At 43.2% G+C, this 20569-nt stretch overlaps 3 protein-coding genes and 1 long non-coding RNA gene across 6 annotated transcripts in view; 1 reads left to right on the forward strand and 3 right to left on the reverse strand.

Annotated features, from left to right (window-relative positions):
- LOC108014419 (uncharacterized) overlaps positions 1-7222 on the reverse strand; it is a 90178-nt gene extending 82956 nt beyond the window's left edge. For all 3 annotated transcript variants that reach the window (XR_010654458.2, XR_011604432.1, XR_011604431.1), the window contains exon 1: positions 7213-7222. This is a non-coding gene — a long non-coding RNA (uncharacterized lncRNA). The remainder of the gene's footprint in view (positions 1-7212) is intronic.
- LOC108014425 (nose resistant to fluoxetine protein 6) lies at positions 1316-4053 on the reverse strand. Its single transcript, XM_017080538.4, has 8 exons — positions 3736-4053; positions 3306-3678; positions 3174-3247; positions 2913-3112; positions 2743-2855; positions 2296-2685; positions 1755-2235; positions 1316-1695 (listed from the first exon to the last, which is right to left on the reverse strand). Exons 1-8 carry the CDS (start codon positions 4013-4015, stop codon positions 1417-1419), a joined length of 2190 nt encoding a protein of 729 aa, XP_016936027.4. The 5' UTR covers positions 4016-4053; the 3' UTR covers positions 1316-1416.
- On the reverse strand, positions 4650-6948 carry LOC108014415 (nose resistant to fluoxetine protein 6). The gene is given in 10 exon segments (XM_070996872.1): positions 4650-5677; positions 5735-5907; positions 5976-6020; positions 6022-6185; positions 6188-6302; positions 6366-6463; positions 6466-6509; positions 6511-6548; positions 6595-6673; positions 6733-6948. Coding segments are annotated over 10 exon segments (1770 nt in total). The 5' UTR covers positions 6927-6948; the 3' UTR covers positions 4650-4857.
- A 5722-nt stretch (positions 7223-12944) lies between the features above and the next one.
- On the forward strand, positions 12945-20465 carry e (nonribosomal peptide synthetase ebony). The gene is made up of 7 exons (XM_017067893.4): positions 12945-13208; positions 17122-18245; positions 18307-18474; positions 18711-19482; positions 19548-19638; positions 19702-19877; positions 19934-20465. The coding sequence occupies exons 2-7, from the start codon at positions 17138-17140 to the stop codon at positions 20256-20258; spliced, it is 2640 nt and encodes an 879-aa protein (XP_016923382.4). The 5' UTR covers positions 12945-13208; positions 17122-17137; the 3' UTR covers positions 20259-20465.
- The last annotated feature ends 104 nt before the right edge of the window (positions 20466-20569 follow it).

The following is a 20569-nucleotide window of genomic DNA, read 5'->3' on the forward strand; positions in this document are numbered from 1 at the left end:
AATTAGTTGCGTTAATTAAAATATGCTAATTTAGAACGCATATTTGTAATACACCTGTAAAACTAATAGTACTTAAGGACAGTTTCTCGAGTGCCGCTAACAATGAGAGCTAATTTTGACAGGGACTCAGACTCCCTGTTAAGTCTTTTTCGACTCGAGAAAATAATAGCTTTTTTTACAAAGCCTACTAAGATAAAATTATATAATCTGGATAACAAAAAAAACCTAAAAAGTTGATGCAACAATCAAAGCAAGCCCTGTGTTTTCGCTTAACAGCTTAAAATTTTGATTAACAACACTCTGTAATTGTTACTCGTTCAGATAAGTTATAGGCGTCGATTTGCTTTTACGGCCACTTTATCTGGTATTTTAGTTTTTCTGACAGATAGCTATCAGGGACTTTGGCAGGGACTCGAGAAACCGACCCATAGCCTTACAATGTAAACATTTTGTAAGAAAAGATTCATAAATACTGCAATTTTATTATTAAAACGATGACAAGTGCAAGTGTTTTTAAATCTGATTAGAGTGTACAGTCACTATGCACTATGGATTATAAACCTTTGGATTTCGTCGAAATACTATCTAATCGAAAGGTCTCTCGTTTCCAGAAAACAATAAATGGGATTTCCTTGTTGCTTCTGTCAACCAACTCAACATTAATTGGTGAAAAGAGCGACAGGCGCTTATCACGGCAATAATAAACCAAATGAGCAATCAAAATATTATTGGTTTTTGAATTTCCCAAGCCCCAGACGCAGAGATATCAATCAGCAGCCAGTTAATTCTTAAATTTCAAGAGGCTTTTATAACGTTTGAGTCTATCTAAAATACGACTGTTGATAATCAATACCGTTTAACCTAAGAAAACTCTTTGATCATATTAATTTATAGTAAACGGTGTTGTTTTTGGTTCTCGATTCTATAACAAGCAGTTTATTATTATAAAAGGCAATCAACTTCAAGTTTAGTGAAAACCCACTCAAACGTGCTGAGTTTTCTGTGAGTCAAGTTCTGCTCAAGTGCCAAGGAGTCCACATGCTCATAATGCGTGATTTATAGGAAACTGTGCCGCTTTCGATGTTCCTTTTTTGTATTGTTCTGGAAACTACTAATATCAATTTCCTGGCGACCAAATTAAGATATAATCTATCAGATATTTAATGATCTTTAGTAATGCCAGGCATATTTGAGCTGAACAGGAACATAGTGTATCTGTCTATAAACTTACATCACGCATAAGCACGATATGCGCATATGTTTCCGACCAATCCCCCATCCAAGGTGGTTTCAATGTTAGTTAATGAAATCCATATTTAATTTTTGATCGATTTATTTCGGATACGACATGTAAATATAAATAGTATTCTATATTTATTTCTATAAAGATTTGGTTTCTTATTAAAACTAGTAGTTTTAGTTAGTCTGGAGCTCAGTCTTGATTTCCAGAGGAGGAGCCGATGCCGAAGCGCCTTCGTTCAAAGGAGCAATTGGATCTGCAGCCCGTTTCTCTACATCAACAGGTGATGGGTTTGCCTCTGGCGAGGTCTCAGCAGGCAGCACCTTGGGCTGGGGAGCTGGTCTTCGGTTCGGCAGGAGGAGACTCTCCACTCCACCGCAGGGAGCTTCGATCAAAATGTACATAACATAGGCGAGCAGCACTGAAAAACCGAAGTCCTGCCAGAAACGCAGCATCTGTGGGTGAGAGTAGATCGTTATTTCGGAACCTTGAACAATAATCCCGGGATACTTACAATGTCGTAGTTCGAGAAATAGGTGTTGACTCGCGTGCGCCCACCATTGAGGTTCTGGATCATCAGATGTCCCATGTAGGTGCAGAAGGAGAGCTTTGACAGGGGCTGCCAAAGTGGCGAGCTAAGGAAAGAATTGGCCAGTCCACCGTATCCCTTCATGCAGGCGAAGACCACCCAACTTAAGCCAAGGGGCCAGGCAACACGAGAGAGCGACACGTAGAAGGCCTCGTTAAGGATGGGAATGGTCTTAGACTTGAACGTGCCATAGGGATACATGGCAAAGATGCAGGTAAACAGCAGGGCCAAGCTGGTGATCCATCCCAGCCAGACAGCCGGACGACTCAGCTTGATGTCCTTTCCACGGATCGAGTGCAGGAAGAAGCCGAACAGGAAGCCAACTAGCCATCCAGAGGTTCTGTTATGGGTGTAGTGGGACAGATCTTCGGTGTATTCGTTAGGTCCACCCCCCGTGCCATTTAATCTGTTTTTAGTAAAAGACATTAGTAAGACTCCTAAGCATAGGGTTGAAAGCAAAACTTACAGAGAATAGTCGTTAATCACCATAACGCTGAACAAGTAGGCGACGAATCCCAGAGTAATTAGCAGGACAACCGCAGCACCTTTCTTACCCCACTTGTAGACGATGAGCAGCAGGAAAGGACCGAGGATATACAACTGCATATCGATGGCTAGGTACCATGTGTGTACCAGGCACTGCTGATGGGTGGCGTAGTTCTGAATGTAAAGCAGGGTCCAATACCAGTTTTCGTCGCAGGTAGCGTAGTTATCAAAGTTCCAGTTGCCGAAGAGCGGGCCGTCGCCCAAAAGGGGCAGTATCTTCCAGTAGAGCAAGATAGAAGCTGCCACGACGGGTGTGAGGCGCAGATAGCGATGGAGGTACATTAGTGGAATATTCAGCTTTCCCTTGGACCTTAAATGATTATAGTAGATATGGGAAGGTCGGGGCTAGGTTAAATAGATTACTCACTTTTCCATCGCACGCAGAGCGACCATGGCAACGAGAAGTCCGCTTATAAAGAAGAAGGTATCCACTGCAAACACGCCTTCTTGGATAATTTCCATATAAGGTGTCTTGGCCCACTGGTGACATACAAATTAGTTTAGGTAATTTCCTTTAAAGGTTATATTCCTACTCACAGTATACACATCGTACAGGTTGATGTTGGGGGAGGTGATACCAATAAGATAGTCGTGACCATAACACACCCAAATCAGGGACATTCCACGCAGTCCGTGAAGACACTCAACCACATTGGGATTGGACTTGGTACTGACAGTGAATATAAATCGGGAATTGGCACGAGCGGAGAAAGCCTTCACGATAGCAGGAAGTTTTTCTACAAATATAATAAAAATATAGAGAGGTGTTTTTCTATGTGGAAAAATCAATATGCTTACTTTGATCCTCACACAAGAAATAGTCGTAGAGTGTGGCCAGAACCACCAATCCGCCAAACACAGAAAAAAAGACGCTGTAAATGAAACACTTAAATAAAGTAAAATCTTAAAAAATATAAATTTATAACTTACATGGCGAAAATGGTCACGGCATCGTATTCCTCACGCTCAGCAGTTTTGCAGGTGCTTTCGCTGACCATACTCGATGTCAGTTCCAATCCGATCAGTTGTTTCACGACTCGTTTCAGGAGTGTGTCCATATTGGTGGCCGAACAGGAGGCGGGGAAGCAAACGGCCGACTGGATATTCAATAGATTTGAGAAGCCACCCCCAACACCACCCCCAATCAAATCCGTCAGAGGCAGACTGGCCAGGCAGTATTTTCCAACCACAGTGGAGCCCGATGCGACGGTTTGTTCGATAGCAACGCACTCGTCGTAGTGACCCAGGTCCTTGAAGTGACCCTTCAGGATTCCAGCCGGAATGGAACCCCAGGAGTCAATCACTGTGCAAAGAGATCTTTTAAATCTCCACTCACAACTTCACTTCACCTATCACTTACTTCTGTAGGACCAAAGGCTGCCAGTGGCCAATCCTGCGGTGAGCTGAGCGAATTCCGCATAGCACAGGAGATCCGAAACGGTGGGAAGTCGTCCTTCGGGGACCAAGTCCTCTATTGTTACATTCCGGTAATGGGTAAAAAACTCTTCTGACAAATGCCTCAGTTTGTTTAATTTCTGATAATCCTCTGCATCCAGTTCCAAGCCTTGGGCTGGACCCAGATCGAGGGCACTGGCTATGGCCAGGCCAAAAAGAAGCAGTACTAGTGTTAATTTCACCATCTCTGTAGACGTTCGACCGCCGAATATTTGGCATCCGGACTGGAGCGACCCTTTTTATAAGCAATGTCTAGTGTTTGTCTGAGATAAGGATTAGTAATATATGGTGACTTTCGATTAGCCCCCTTCCTATGTCAACGTGACTCCGCAATCTTCGGAAATACCTTTAAATACAATCAAAAAAATTTATTATTTTGATTAAAATCATTTAAGAAACTTTTGTTTTTGCATATTACGGGGGTCGAGTGTGATTATCTTATCGAAGCAGAACAATTCCGGTGCTAAAGTAGTTAAAAACACTTTAAGTTAATATAAATAATAAACTAATAATAACTCCAAAGTAATTCGCGGAATTTAAGGTCATAATGTGTACTTCGCGTATCGGTGGTGTGCGAAGAGGAATACCAAACAGGGATAAGAAGTGTACAGGGGTTCCTCGACCTTGCCCACTTGAAAACAATTCCTACGGTCCAAAAACCAACCATTACCTGGTATTAATATATTGCAACTCACTTTCTTATCTGTCCATGTCTGGTAAATAGAACACGCTTGTGGCTGGTCGAGTGGGTTTCTAGGTGCTATTTATGACTTTCTGATTAAGTAGAGGCGATCATTCCGGAAAGCTGATAGCACGTATATCTTAATAATCTGATCTTTGCAATTAGTTCATTTACATGAGGCTGGTTTTGCGTGGAACTTGATCGACTTGAAAAGTGATCAGCTGGAGTCGCTGCCACTTGTCACCATTAATATATGGTCAGCTAAATCAGTCTGCATCTTTAATGGTATTGTAATTGATCACATAATTCACATTTAACACATCTTATGTAATAAGTAGAGCTATATTAGGGGCACGTGTTTCCCAAAGAAAGGTCAGGCATGACCATATAACTTATTTGCCTTTCTATTTTTTTGGGATTAAAAGACCCTGTTTGCTTTTCAACCTCTTCAGGTGTTTCCAAGGCTTCCGGGGCTACCTCTAGAAGAGGTTCATCAGTGGGTTTGGAAGCAGGTCTTCGGTTGGGAAGTAATAATGTCTCCAAAACGCCACAAGGAGCTTCGATTAGGACGTACATTACATAGGCGAGCAGCACAGAAAACCCAAAATCCTGCCAGAAACGCAGCATGTAATAATATTATCATAAAAATTAAAGATAGTAAAGATCAATTTTAAGAGTAAGTTGCTAAGCTCTCACCACATCGTAATCGGAAAAGTTGGTGTTCACACGAGTACGTACCGCATTAAGGTTCTGTATGAAGAAATGCCAAATGTAGACGTTAAACGACAACTTTGAGAGTGGTTGCCATAATGGAGAGGCCAAAAAGGAGTTGACCAGTCCCCCGTATCCCTGCATACAGGCAAAAACCACCCAACTCAGACCCAAAGGCCAGGCGATCCGAGACAGGGATATATAAAAGGCCTCGGCAACTGCAGATAGAGATTTGCTCTTGCCGATGCCATAAGGGTACATGGCGAGGATGACGGTGAAGAAGAGGGCCAGAGTGGTAATCCATCTCGTCCAGACTGCAGGACGACTTAACTTAAAGGTCCTTCCACGGATCGAGTGCAGGAAGTAGCCAAAAAGGAAGCCCACCAACCAGCCAGAAGCCCGATTGTGGGTGTGATGGGAAACTTCTTGGGAAGTTGCTGCGCTAAGTGTTATTCTGTAAAGATGTATTGTAAATAATACTCATCGACTACATGAAAAAAATTATACTTACAGTGAGTACTCGTTAATGGCTACATAACCAATAAGGAAGCCGGCTAGAATAAGTAAAAGAAGCAGAACGGATGCAGCTCATTTTTTGCCCCACCTAAAAACAGCGATAAGGTAAATTGGGGCCAGGATACAGAGCTGCATATCGATGGCCAGGTACCAGGCTTGAATGAGGCACTTTAGAGGGTCGAAAGGGTAATTAAATAATGTATTTAATGTAATGTATTTAACTCATTTATAAGTACCTCGCTGTCAGTGGCATAGTTCTGAACATAGAGCAGGGTCCAGAACCCAGTTTTCCTTGCAGTTGTCGTAGTTGTCAAAGTTCCACTGGCCATACAATGGACCGTCGCCCACGAGGAGCAGCAACTTTAGATGGACGAGGATGGCCACTGCCAGCATGGGGGTGATGCGAAGACATCGATGGAGATACGTCAACGGCACATTCGGAAACAAATAGCATTTTGAAGACCTACTTTTCCATGGCGCGCAACGAGATAATTCAGGAAGAAGAATGTATCCACTGCAAAAACTTCTTCATTAATGAACTCCATGAATGGCGTCTTAACCCACTGTTTTTAAGATTCAATATAAAATATATGTATTTCAACATATAAATTAGTAATATCTCTTACCGAATAAATATCAACAGAGTTTATGTTGGGGGACGTGAAAGTGACTATATAATCATGACCGTAGACCACCCAGATCAAAGACTTGCAGCGAATTCCATGCACTCAATCACATTTGGATTGGGTTTGGTGGATATGTGCAAAAGAATTGGCACGGGCTGAGGAAACCTTAAGAATGGGAGGCAGATTCGTTACAAGCTAAGCATATAATTTATCTTCTTAAAAAAAAATACTTACTTTGATCCTCGCATAGGAAGTAATCATAAAGAGTAGAGATGGCGACTGCAGCTCCGAATATGGACAATAGTACTCTACAAGTTAAAACAGTGGTTAACACATGATTCATAACTTCATAATTTTTAACTCTTACATTGCGAAAATGGTAAGCCCATCGAGGGATTCCCGGTCTGCCGTCTTGCACATGCTCTCCTTGACCAGAGTCAAATTTGAGTTCAACTGGACACCATGGAGTTGCTGAAGTACCCTTTGCAGCAGAGTATCCATATTCGAGGCAGAACACGAAGCTGGAAAGCAAACAGCTGTCTGAAGACCGATCAAACTCATTAGTCCAGAAGTTCCCAGCAATTCTTAAAGAGGCAGCTGGGCAAGACAGTACTTGCCCTGGGTATTAAAACTGGGTCCGATGGCATGATCAATTCTCACGCACTCTTCATAATGATCCAAGTCTTAGAGGTGACCCATTAGGATTCCCGCCGGTTTGGATCCCCTTGTCATTCAATAAACATTCTTTTGAAGGCCCATAGACTTCTGAAGATAATCCTACCCTTAACTGGGCAAACTCCGCATAACACTGTAAGTCCTGCGCGGTGGGCAGCCTGGTGTCTGGAACCAGATCGGAAATCGTTATGTTCTGATAGTAGCTGAAGAACTCCTCTGGCCAATGTCGCAGTCTGCTTAGACGATGATAATCCGTCATACCCTTGATTTCGGCGTCCGTAAGTTCCATATTTGGAACATCGGATTTGCCAAAGGCAACGCCCAATAGAAGAACGAGTAATAGACTTCTGGCCATTTCGACGACCAGCTTGCAATCGAATGATCGGCCTTTGGATTGCAGCTAACCTTTTATAATAGTCATTACCCTTGTAAGGTTCACGATGATTTGGTGTTAACCCTAAGTACTAATCTACAGTTATGCCTTACGAAAAAGATGGTTGTTTACGGAATCAACACGATAACTTTTTTTCAACTCATCATCAATCTTATCGATACTAATATCAATACTCAAAGAGCCTACAGTAGCCCTTCAGTAACGCACCTCAAACATTGTTTTGATCATGGTCAATTATAACAAAATTTTAGAAGGCTATAACATTAATGATTCGCTTTATTTGACTGCGAAAAGTTAATCTTAAAAGCTTTTTAGGTCGGGATAAATGCAGTCCGTGATAAGATATAATTGTGCGATGTCCAATTTGTATTTCAAATGCAGTATTATACATTTTGGGAGACACTGTTTCAGATTAAAGTGTGAAGCAACAATTTAAAATATTCAAAAATCATGGAAGGCGTTTTAGCTTTCAAACATTCGAATCATTGAAACTTTAATTAAAATCAAGCGTTGCTAATGTATTCATTTATATTAACTGCTCCATTTTGCTAGAAAACTTGTTTCTTCTGCTATCCACAGGGTTTCTATAGAAAGAAAATCGTAATTTTCTACTTTCCTTCGTATGTCAATGATGCGTCCCTATTAGCACTTTCTTTATGTTTTTGAGAAATGTAGAAATGATCAAACTGAACTCCGGAAGCTGTAAGGTTCCTCGACTTGTCTTTACTTAGTATGGCTGTATATTAACTGTTTTCCTTAAATAATCTTATCCGTATACTAACTTAGATTCCTTAAATTCCTAAGAACCCCCAATGAGGCAATAATTTACGAAGTGGGGAAATGCTATCTCCATGTGGCTACCGCGTGATGGATAATTTCAGAGTTGCTATTGCCACAATCGGATTCTCAGGAAAAGTTTGTTAGGCTAAAACCCAGGAGATAAGTTAGGGACGTGTTTGGTGGGCCATGGTCAACTTAAGAAACGTAAAAAAAACCCATTTAATATTAATAATGACAGCAGGCTTACTGGTTCACGCTTATCTTTGAAATATGGCTGGACTCTCAAGTTTTCAGGTGGTTTTACCTACTATATATAGAAATTAGATTCGTTATTTACAATCCCCTCATTAACATGTTGCGACATTTGCAAATTTGCATCTAACATGACCAGTGGCCCGTCTCCGCCACCACGCCTATCCATTAATGTCACTGTCCGTAGATAGACCAGCCTTCTGATCAAGTGGCTTCGGACTGCAGCTCTAATGATCGTTTAATTGGCCGCGTAATTCAATTAGAATTGGCCCAGCTGACCGGCTGGTGGAAGTGCCTGGGACTTCCGTAAGTGCAGGGACCAGATTCTTGCAAGTAATTATCCGCCGGGCACTCGACACGTCCGCGATTAAGATGGTTATATTGTTAGGGTTTTGATGTTGGTCTTGGCTTTGATTTCGATTTCGGCACGCATGTCGACAAAAAGCGTCGCTGTCATTGTCATGTTGTCATGTTCAACACGACGTATGCGTAACAAAGCGGAGCTAATCGAAAAAGGCCAAATCACAGTCCCAGATCACAACAACATCAAAAGAGTCGATCAGCCGAACGCGAAAGCAATCAGTGCCGTCGAATTGTTTGTTATATATTCGACTCGAAAGCCATAACCGCCGGCTGTTCTTAACAGTAAATTATCCCGCGTCGAGTTGTTTAGGGAAATACTTGTCGCGGCGAAAACGAGTTCGACTGCCTCCTGCAAATTCACACTGAAAGAAACTAGAGACCTCAATCTAATTTATTTACCAAATAAAAATCCAAATGGGTATAGAACAAAAATTTTATATTGCATACTATATTTAATTTACTTGTACTATCTTAGATTGACAAGCTTGTTTATTATTTGCATTTAATAATTTTGAAAAAGGAAACGAGGTTTATAGGCTTTAGTTTAGTTTATGGTTGAATAAGTTTTGCTTAATAAATCAGTCTGGAACGTCAAACCAACTATCCTGTCCTAAAAGTAAGGTCTAAGTATTATCACATCACATAGTGATAAGCCCATAAGGGCCACTTAAGAAATATAATATTTTCTAAAAATTAAGTTTGAGCAACTTCCTTATCTATTTTAATTATATATTCTGATTATCAAGTTTAAATTAACATCAATCAATGTCTATTTTAATTACAACTTTTATTTTCTATCGAAAGGAAGTCTTTAATACGTATTGACTTCCATGTTCTTGGTTAGAATATCAATGTGCAGATCAAAAGCTATTATTCCGATGTAAACAAACACTCGATTTCGGGGATTTTTTGCCGTGCAATAGCGGCAGCATTATCGCGTCACAAGTGTGCCTTAAAAATCACAAATCACGCGAATCGACAAAAACAAATAAGAAGATTGTTACCGACCAGCGATTCGGTTCGTAGAATCGTCCAACCGACAAAGCGGATGCGTCACACTTTCTTTTTGGGGAAGTCCGGATGCGCGAGATCTGCTCGGATCAGCTAAAATCAGCTCGAATCGGCCGACTACTAGCCGGTTCCAAAGATGCCTCCTCACGGTCGCTGACGTTGCGATCTGGAAACGTGACTGGGGTGTGAATTGATCGCCGATATGAATCTTTGCCTCCACCAGAAGCCAACGGACCATTATGTAAATGGGAGAACAGCGGGCTAGTTTTTATCGGCTTGGACACACCCTCTTTATGGCTACCTTTAATGGCTACCTTTAATGGATCCAATTAACTGTCAGTAATCAGTTAATTAGCCGCTCTTGCAGATCACCTTATCAGCAGCAGACCGATGTCATAACACTTTCGGGAGTGAATCACAGATCTTTGGAGTCAAACCCCCATTAAATTCCAGTTAAGAACTGTGTCCCAAATTTCCGTGTGAATCCTTTTTTTCAGTCCAGTAAAAAGTCCCCCAATCTGGCGTTTTTTATGCTCAGCATTCCGCTGAGTTACTTATAATGCAGAACGTTTAATTGGCAGAGCAATTGAATAAAGGAAGTTTGCACTTTTAATGGACGCTTACAATGTATAGGAGAATTCGGAATTTTTATGGTCAATCAACCGCGAATGCAACTATCGTTGAAGTTGTTAAACGGCCGACAATTATTTTTATGAAAGCAACTTATATCGTTGGTTATAGTTGTTCATACTGAGGTTAAAATCGAATGAAAAGGAAATTGAATTTAATAAAAACTATTAGAACTATTAGATTTAAATTTATTGTCTGTTTATACGTTAATTAATGCCTGCCATTAAAATTAAAAGTCACTTACTTAACCATTCTGAAGCTCATAAATTAATTATTGAACCGATCAGCTGTCATATTTTATATTCTATAAAAATCAAACTCATATAAATGCAAATAAGACCACATTGTGCGGTAATGATGCCATTTGACAGCTCCAAATTCTTACCCGCATCTCAGTTTGGATTTCTGCTAAAGTTTATTCTTGTGCGGAACACCCATAACTTGCTAATTAATAGTCGATCAATTGGATACACATAGTATTATTTTCGGATTCCTGAACATTCGAATGGGCATGGACTTTCTTTGAGCATTTAATCAATTAACTGATTAACCTTGGCTTTGCAAACAATGATCGACTTCGATACTTTTCTACTATTTATGAAGCCCACTTTGTTCTGAGATTTCAACGAGCTCCACTGCATTAAAAAGCGGTGTATCTATTGAGTAATGATTGACTTAAAAGTCAGGGGACAGGCGCCTCGCTGTCATACTTTAACTGCAAATTTTCACACCGACTTTGTAATGGGAAAACATGACTGCCAGCATACGTTAGCCATAGAGAAATCCCTCTCACATGTACCTACTTATAAGCATGAAGATCGACTTGACTGACAGCTACAGCATCGATCTACAAATTGCATCCACTTCGATCCTCGCTTTATTTGAAATTCAATTCTTAATTGCAATTCTACTTTCGCACGGTACGAAGCACAAGCAATCAAATCCCCATTAAATGTCGTAGTTGCAATCGCTCTTGGCCACAGTCTCCTCAGACATGGCCAGTCGTAAATTCGACCATTTCGCAATGTCTAATAGGCGTTGGCAGTAATAAAGTTGTACCCACATTCATAGTCAAGTTCAAAGATTAATTGAGCCTTAAATGGCAATATCAGATGAGATTTGTTGGCCCGAACTGAATAGAATGAGAAGAATCTGGCCACTTAAACTGGGTACAAAAAAATCCGTTTAGGTAACAATGTTATAAGGTATTCCAACATTCACCACCTCGATACAAAATAGCTTGCAAACTCTCCTGGAAGTAAAATAAACTTTGAATTATTTAAGGTTGCATTTACCGTATATATTACCTTTCAGCGATTTAATCCAACTTGCTAAGGTCCGCTAAAAAGTACACCCTTATCTATGAATTACCATTTTCAAGGTTTTAAACCTGCCTTAAATTTAGCTTGTGAACGAAAAAACGACCCTAAGACTGTAATCCAATATACAGACGAACTTCTGTTACTTAAATATAACTTCCTGACTATCTAGTTTAGTGACTTTATGACTTTATGACTATGTCTCCAGAAATCGAACATCTATAATTTAAACCAAATACTTGTCCAGCGAGCGAATTTACTTCAAAAAGACGAACAATATTAATTTAGGAAAGTGAATACGGTATAGATTTTTTAATAAATGACTCAGCTTAATAGAACGATAACACAGTAGTAATTGGTTTAAGTTCCTGTGATGAAGAACATAAATGGTGCCATTTCTAAATTGTTCATTAAAACAAATTAAAATAATCAAAATGTTTAACTCCATTTTTTACTTGACAAAGGTTGTAGCTCTACTTTTAAAAAATCTAAAATGAATGTGCATTCCTATAAGATCTCAGACAAAGATTTCGTAAAACTTGTAAGCCCTATGTTTAAGTATGTAAATCTAAACAGCTGATATTTTTTCCAATATAATTATCTCAAAAATTAATTAAATTTATGTACATGTTCTGTACTGTATACCTCCTGCTCGTTTGAAATCCAAGTCCAGTTTGAATCGACTTCCAAGCGGCTTTCTAGTGTGCTCAATTAGAGCTGTCTATGACTTTCCTCGAACCGCTTTTAGTTGTGTGTCATGCGAGGGATTTCCAAACGTCTGGTGGGCAGAAAAATAGTAATCCAAACTGTGTGTTTTGCCTGCCTGCCAATTAGTGAGTGCGGGGACCGCCAGGAATTTCATTTCATTTCCTACGTCACCAGAGGCAGGCCTGCTGAAAATGGCGACCAAACTCAGGCGATGCGAATTCTAATCTGGCAGCCACACACACAGGCCACACACTATACTACCTATATGTAGTATGCTGCGAGCGGTAATTGCAGCGGCTGTAAGAGCAGGAACTGGTTTTTTTCTGTCATTCTGGCCTCTGCCGCTGCTCTGCCATTCTTCGCCAGTCGACTGCGACTGCGCAGCCCGCGGCGACCGAGGCTGCGGCGGATCGGTCGGATATATAAGATAGTCGGGTGCTGGGATTCTGATTAGTCTGCGAGCGCCGTTTACAAGTACATAGCACGCGTTGCAAGTTTTTTGGCTATCCACCAAAATCAAAGTGAAACGCCAGTGAAGTGACCAAAAAAAGGAAGTTTTGGTAGACTCACTTGATCGATAGCAAAAAAAAAGAAAATCATAGATATAAAAAGAGAAACGTGCTCAGTGTCAAACGGCCACAGATAAACATTTGAAAGAGTAACGCAACAACTGTTCAAATTATCAAGTGTCAGAATTTTTGGATACCCACGGTACGTATACGTGATAATCAAGTATTTATCAAGATTCCGCAAAACCGCTTTCCCGAAATTACCTAATATGCAAATTGACTTGCCATGCATGTTGGGGAGCAGTTAACAAAATAATTCTCGCGTAATTTAATGCCCGTGTCAAGTTCCCCATTATTTTACCAAGTTACATCATTTCCGACAGAAAGAACATAAAATTCATTAGGCTGAGGAACAACAAAAAATGCAATTAGTTTTAGCTTCAAAATAATGGATGGAACAAAACTGTTTTCTCCGCGCTTCACTCGTTGGAGATTCCTTAGTGGGCTAAGGTTTTGTTGGAGCTTTAATTAAGTAATTATTGGTGGGTTTTCTAGCACTAAAAAACCCCTTCATATAATAACATATGGGGATCAGCATTATATTTAGCGAATCTCACAGAAGATGAGACCTGCTCTGGATTCTACAGAAACCAGTTTTATAAGGGAAGTGAGCGAAATGCTTAAAATAAAAAGCCAACTTGATTTGCTAAGCGCCTCATTCCTTGAGAATGCACTCTCGAAATGCAAAAGGCAAACAGTTTTCAAGGCGGGGCTGGGTCATAAAAGGTAATGGCCCCAGGGGGCAAAACAAAGATTCCAGCCTTCAATTTTCTCAGAATCCCCAGCTATTTTCATACCGTTTAGCACCTGGCTCTTAACCAGCCACTTGACTTGTTAGACAAACCATCGGCACATTAAATGCTAGCATAAGTATCCCGCAAATGACATTTAATTTGTCTTGGCGTGCTGAACAAATCACCTGCTCCACATTTGTGAACTGCTATTAAGAGCGGCCAACGCGGCGTATACTTATGGGCGGCAGTGATGGATTTATAATTGCAATTGAGTCATTGGCCAGGGCGATCGGCTATTAATTATGTTAAGTACGTGCTAAACGGGTGTCGCATATCGTTTACAAGCGGTTTTTATGGTGCACAATTTGCATTCGCCGTCTTGAACTTGGCTCGCTAATGAGCATGCGGATTGATTCCCAGACTCTTTGCAGAGATCGTTAGTTTTGCCAGTTGTTTGTGTTCTTAAGTGCGGTTTTTTTCTACGGGGACTTGTCATCCAATTGACTCACAATCGGAAATACTGCGGAAAAATGTCAGCGGTGGTGGGGGAAAAACCTCCGCTCGGACAAAAACAGATCACACTCACCGGGGACGACCCCAAAGTCGTGCAGATACAGTGCGCCCCACCATGGCTTAAATTAGCCGCTTTTTACTCAATTAAGCAAATCAGTCGAGGGAGCAGAAAAAAAAGCACAACAAACCATAGTAATCCATCCAATAAAAGAGCAGAGAGAACTGATGTATTTTGATTTGACCGCCTCCCACGACGGTTCGACAAATTAATTAGCCACACTCTTTGGAATCGCCAGCGGAAACATTTCGAGATACTAGATACTAGATACCAGATAAACCCAGCGACCTTAGGCAATGTTGTTGATCTGCCAAGTGCAACAGTCATTCAACCCAGCCGAAACGCAGGCAATAATTATGTAAATTACAAATTACACGGCACGGTGATAATTATGGAACGATTTTCCAAAGGCGCCAGAACCACAGAGCCTCAGAAGCAACTGCAATCCATTCTAACACCAGTGCAACCTTGGGGCGGAAAACTAAAGGCAGCACTCGCAGTGTCAGTCTTAAATGATTTTCAATCGAGCCACTGGTACTGGTACTGGCCACTGACTGCTGGCCACCTCAGTTTTTAATGGCTTTTTCGACGATCTAATGGCAAACAGGGGCACCAGTAATAACATTAAATCAGCCGCATGGATTTCACCTCATCAACGGAGGCAGCGAAGGTGAACAGAAGTCGCTGGATGCATTAAATCGATGATGTGAAATGCCAAGAAAACCAAGGGGGCTCAAGAATGCACTCGAGTGGCGGGACCAAAACAATGGACTTTGCCAGCATTGTATGCAGATACGATATATGCTGGGGCTGGCTATATGCTGACTACGATATACTCGAGTATATAGTGTATGCAAGTGAACAGACTAATTGGACTCACACGGCGCATACGTAATGGGCGCTTGGGAAATGATTTCTGCCTAGCCTTGAATTCATTACGTATACGCCCCGTAAACCGTTGTAAATTGCTCGGCTGCCAAAAAATGTATGCCAGTGGTTGAGAATTCAGAATTAAGCAGGTCCGAAAACCAGAACCACAATTGCGCAATTGAAGTATAACTTGTTTTGAGCTCGGCAGCCGCGATGGTTACAACTAGCCTCCACCTTTGCTTCCACTTCCACTTCCAGTCCATTTCCTCCCCCGCCAGGGAGAAGAAGCGGAAGCAGTTGAATAATTCATGGAGCCCTGGCCCAAGAAGCTTCCTGGCCACCTTGCTTTTCCCAGTGGCAACAGGCCACTTCCCCGATCGGAGTCTTTTAATGAGGTCTAATACTAAATGTAATCACATTTTAAAACCAAATCAGAGATTAACATTAGAGCTAAGGCCAGGGGTAATTGCCGTTCTTGGGCCTCCAGACGACTGGCTGTCTTCATGTTTTTGGATTAGAGTGCTTGACATTGGAGCCAAGCAGAATCAGATACAGATACAGGTAGTAGATACAGATATAACTACGGTCTCGGAGACCAGAAATGGTCGGCACAATGACATTTTAACTGGGCTTTATGACACGCCAATGGAACTTTACGAACATGAGCATAAGGCTGGCGCAGCTCAAAGACCTCCAGCAATCTTGGGCCAGTGATTGCTTCAATTTTATGACCGGTGGCTTGGCAATTGGCTGGCTTAATGCAATTAACGAGTTAGCATGCCGCATTCGGAGCGGCTTATTAGGCTTCCAGCCAAATCCAACGACCGAGCTATAAAATCCTAAACTAAATTCCTTTAACTTGAAGAAATATTGGGTATATAAGCAAATAAATGGACATTTAATTCAACAATGCCTAGTATTTCATGAAAATACTACGATATTGCAACAGGCTCTGGAAAACGTGCCAAAGGCGGAAAAGATCTCAACTTATACTATAAGCCCACATAGATTAACCCGGCCGTAATTAGTATAGACAAGCAGGTGGCTATGCTAATGCATTAAGTAATAATAGTAAATATCTGAAGGAGGGACTCCACTCTCCGACTAAACAAACCTGTATCAAAAGTATGACTGATAGGTTAGGGAAAAATATGGTGCTAAGCGCAGAGATAAAAACGTCGCCGTAATTTAAATTTACATGGGGCTGTTGGCAAGCACTGCAACAAACAAAATAGAAATAAACATAAAAGCTGCTTTGCAACTCATGGATTACTCTACTAAATATGTATATTGCCTACTTTAAAATCAATAAATAGCTAGGACTACCCTCTAACCTATAATTAGCAATCATTGCAATGTTTCTGCAGCTGAAGAGAATATAATTAAAGAGTTATTGCAGCTTAAGAGAATAATAATAATTTAATTGAACAAATAAAGCTTACCAGAAGTCGTCCGTTTAAGCCAGGTTTAATATTCATTCATAATAATGGGTTATTGTGTGAGCGCTCTATTAACACGAAGCGTTATAAATATGCATGTATGAATGAGTTTAATTGCTACCGCAAGGCAATAAGCCAATAACCCGCATTGCATAATAAAAGTTGGGAGCGATGATGTAACTTGTGGATTCTCTGGGTGATGTGCTTAGTCCTAATTGCTTTCGGCTTGATAATTGCTTAATACATTTTTATTACTTTTTACTGGTGGCATATTATGCATGGAATTCATTTTAACATTTCCCTTGTAAGTGGCGCCATTTGGACCTATTGTTTCAAGTCATAGAATGATAAATAACTTTAAAGTCCATAGACTTGAACTTGATTTTTCAAGTTCTAAGTTTTCACTTCGAAGCTAACTCTATTGCATAACCCACTTCACAGGTAACACAACTTCAAGATGGGTTCGCTGCCGCAATTGTCGATTGTCAAGGGTCTGCAACAGGACTTTGCGCCGAGAGCTCTGCACCGCATCTTCGAGGAGCAGCAGCTGCGGCACGCCGACAAGGTGGCCACCCTCTATCAGCCGGACACCCCGGGCCACGGAATGGCGCCCAGTCAGAGCAGCTACCGGCAGATGAACGAGCGGGCCAACAGGGCAGCCCGCCTCCTGGTGGCCGAGACCCATGGACGCTTCCTGCAGCCCAACAGCGATGGCGACTACATCGTGGCCGTGTGCATGCAGCCGTCGGAGGGACTGGTCACAACCCTGCTGGCCATCTGGAAGGCGGGAGGAGCCTATCTGCCCATCGATCCCAGCTTCCCGGCCAATCGCATCCACCACATCCTGCTGGAGGCGAAGCCCACACTGGTGATCCGCGATGACTGCATCGATGCGGGCCGTTTCCAGGGAACCCCCACGCTCTCCGCCACCGAGCTCTATGCCAAATCCCTCCAGCTGGCCGGCTCCAATCTGCTCTCGGAGGAAATGCTGCGCGGTGGCAACGACCACATCGCCATCGTGCTCTACACCTCGGGCAGCACGGGCGTTCCAAAGGGAGTGCGCCTGCCGCACGAGAGCATCCTCAACCGGCTCCAGTGGCAGTGGGCCACCTTTCCCTACACATCCAATGAGGCAGTGAGCGTTTTCAAGACGGCCCTGACCTTCGTGGACTCGATCGCCGAGCTGTGGGGTCCGCTGATGTGTGGCCTGGCCATCCTGGTGGTGCCCAAGGCGGTGACCAAGGACCCCCAGAGACTGGTGGCCCTGCTGGAGCGCTACAAGATCCGGCGCCTGGTGCTGGTGCCCACGCTCCTGCGATCGCTGCTCATGTATCTAAAGATGGAGGGCGGTGGAGCTGCCCAGAAGCTGCTGTACAACCTCCAGATCTGGGTCTGCTCCGGGGAACCCCTATCGGTGGCCCTGGCCAGCAGCTTCTTCGACTACTTCGACGAGGGCGTGCACCGGCTGTACAACTTTTACGGCTCCACGGAGGTAATGGGCGATGTCACCTTCTTCGCCTGCGAGAGCAAGAAGCAGCTGAGTCTCTACGACAATGTGCCCATAGGTGAGGTCTATCCTAGGATTCTCTCAGTGACTGGTATAACACATGAATCCTCATCCCTTAGGAATTCCTGTGTCGAATACCGTCATCTATCTGCTGGATGCCGACTATCGTCCTGTGAAGAACGGCGAGATTGGGGAGATCTTCGCTTCGGGACTCAACTTGGCCGCTGGTTATGTCAACGGTCGCGATCCCGAGCGCTTCCTGGAGAACCCACTAGCTGTGGAGAAGAGTAAGTCGTCCTACTTACATAAATATTGAGTTGAATTTTTCTCTCTGAGAGATATTTCTTAAAGTTACAGTAAGTTAGAAAAAAGCAACAATATTTGAAACTCTCTAGATAGAATTGATACTGAATTTCATAAAAATGATCACCATATCTTATCAATTATATCTGCGTACTGTTTGTAATATTCCAGTGAAGGTGAATAGTTTTCCTAAAACCTTATATTAATTTTGCCTCGCCAGAATACGCCCGTCTGTATCGCACCGGGGACTACGGATCCCTGAAGAATGGCAGCATCATGTACGAGGGTCGCACCGACTCCCAGGTAAAGATCCGCGGACATCGCGTGGACCTTTCCGAGGTGGAGAAGAACGTTGCCGAGCTGCCGCTTGTGGAGAAGGCCATCGTGCTGTGCTACCACGCCGGACATGTGGATCAGGCCATCCTGGCCTTTGTCAAGCTCCGCGATGATGCCCCCATGGTCACCGAGATGCAGATGGAGGCGCGCCTCAAGGACAAGCTAGCCGACTACATGACGCCCCAGGTGGTCATCCTGGAGCACGTTCCGCTGCTGGTGAACGGCAAGGTGGATCGCCAGGCGCTGCTCAAGTCCTACGAGACGGCCAACAACAACGAGGGCGACTCCAGCATTGTCCTGGACTTTGATTACTCCCAGGTGCCCGAGGACCTGAAACTGACGGCTCGGGATCTCTTCGAGACAGTGGGTGGGGTGATTGGACGCTCCACCAGGGCCACCTTGGCCCCGCACAGCAACTTCTACGAGCTGGGCGGCAACTCGCTGAACTCCATCTACACGGTGACTCTGCTGCGCGAGAAGGGCTACAACATCGGCATCTCCGAGTTCATAGCAGCCAAGAATCTGGGCGAGATCATCGAGCGGATGGCGGCCAACCATGACTCAGTGCAGCTGGAGGAGGAGTCCCTGAATGCCTGTCCGCACCTGAAGATGGAAGCGGTGCCACTGCGCCTGGATCACCGCCAGGAAGTTATCGAGTGAGTAGTGGAGGGCTGAGATCTGAAAGGAATTTGATATACTAATTTCGGAACTCCTGTTGCAGCATCATTGTGGCCAGCTTTTATAATAAGGCGGACTTGGAGCAGTGGCTTAAGCCTGGAGTCCTGCGAACCGATTACAGCGATATCCTGAATGTGAGTAAACAAATATCTTAGTATGCCACATAGCTAAGTAATACCTCTATAATAATTCCTCAGGATATCTGGAACGAGTTGGTGGAGAGGGATCTGAGCTTTGTGATCTACGATCGCAACACGGACCGTATCATTGGCACAGCGCTGAACTTTGATGCGCGGAACGAGCCCGAAGTGGACATCAAGTCCAAGCTGCTCATTGTCTTCGAGTTCCTTGAGTTCTGCGAGGGTCCCATTAGGTGAGTTAGTCCTCGAATGCTCAGTGTCCCTTGTGCTAACTTGATATCCTCAACAGGGACGACTACCTGCCCAAGGGCCTCAACCAGATCCTGCACTCGTTCATGATGGGCACCGCCGAGAATCTGAATCCCCGCGAGAACATCGCCTGCATGCACTTCATGGAGCACGAGGTACTGCGGGTGGCCCGCGAGAAGCAGTTCGCCGGCATCTTCACCACCAACACCAGTCCGCTGACGCAGCAGCTGGCCGACGTCTACCACTATAAGACGCTCCTCAACTTCCAGGTGAACGATTACGTGCACTCCGACGGCAGCCGTCCCTTCCGGGATGCCCCGGACGAGCAGCGCGCCATCGTCCACTGGAAGGAGGTGGCCAAGTAGGGCGACGCGGCGCCTTCAAAATCACCGAACCAGATCTGCAGCGAATTTATCACGCACCACGTATTATATTTAACTAGCATAGCTCTCCTACCACCTAGTATTAGCCCTAGGCATAGTGTAACTTAGCGAGGAGTTTCGTAAGATTGTGTTGACTAGTTGTAAGCCTCCGATTTCGAGACAATTAAAGAAATAACAATTGATAATTAACGACAATGTTGTTTTACTGGCGCTCAGGGCCAAGCACTTTCTAATAATGGCTGGAAATTAGAAAACCATATTGGATTGTAAACATTTCTTAAGAGGTTCTAAGA

Source organism: Drosophila suzukii, chromosome 3, assembly GCF_043229965.1.
Source record: "Drosophila suzukii chromosome 3, CBGP_Dsuzu_IsoJpt1.0, whole genome shotgun sequence".
Classification (NCBI taxonomy): domain Eukaryota; kingdom Metazoa; phylum Arthropoda; class Insecta; order Diptera; family Drosophilidae; genus Drosophila; species Drosophila suzukii.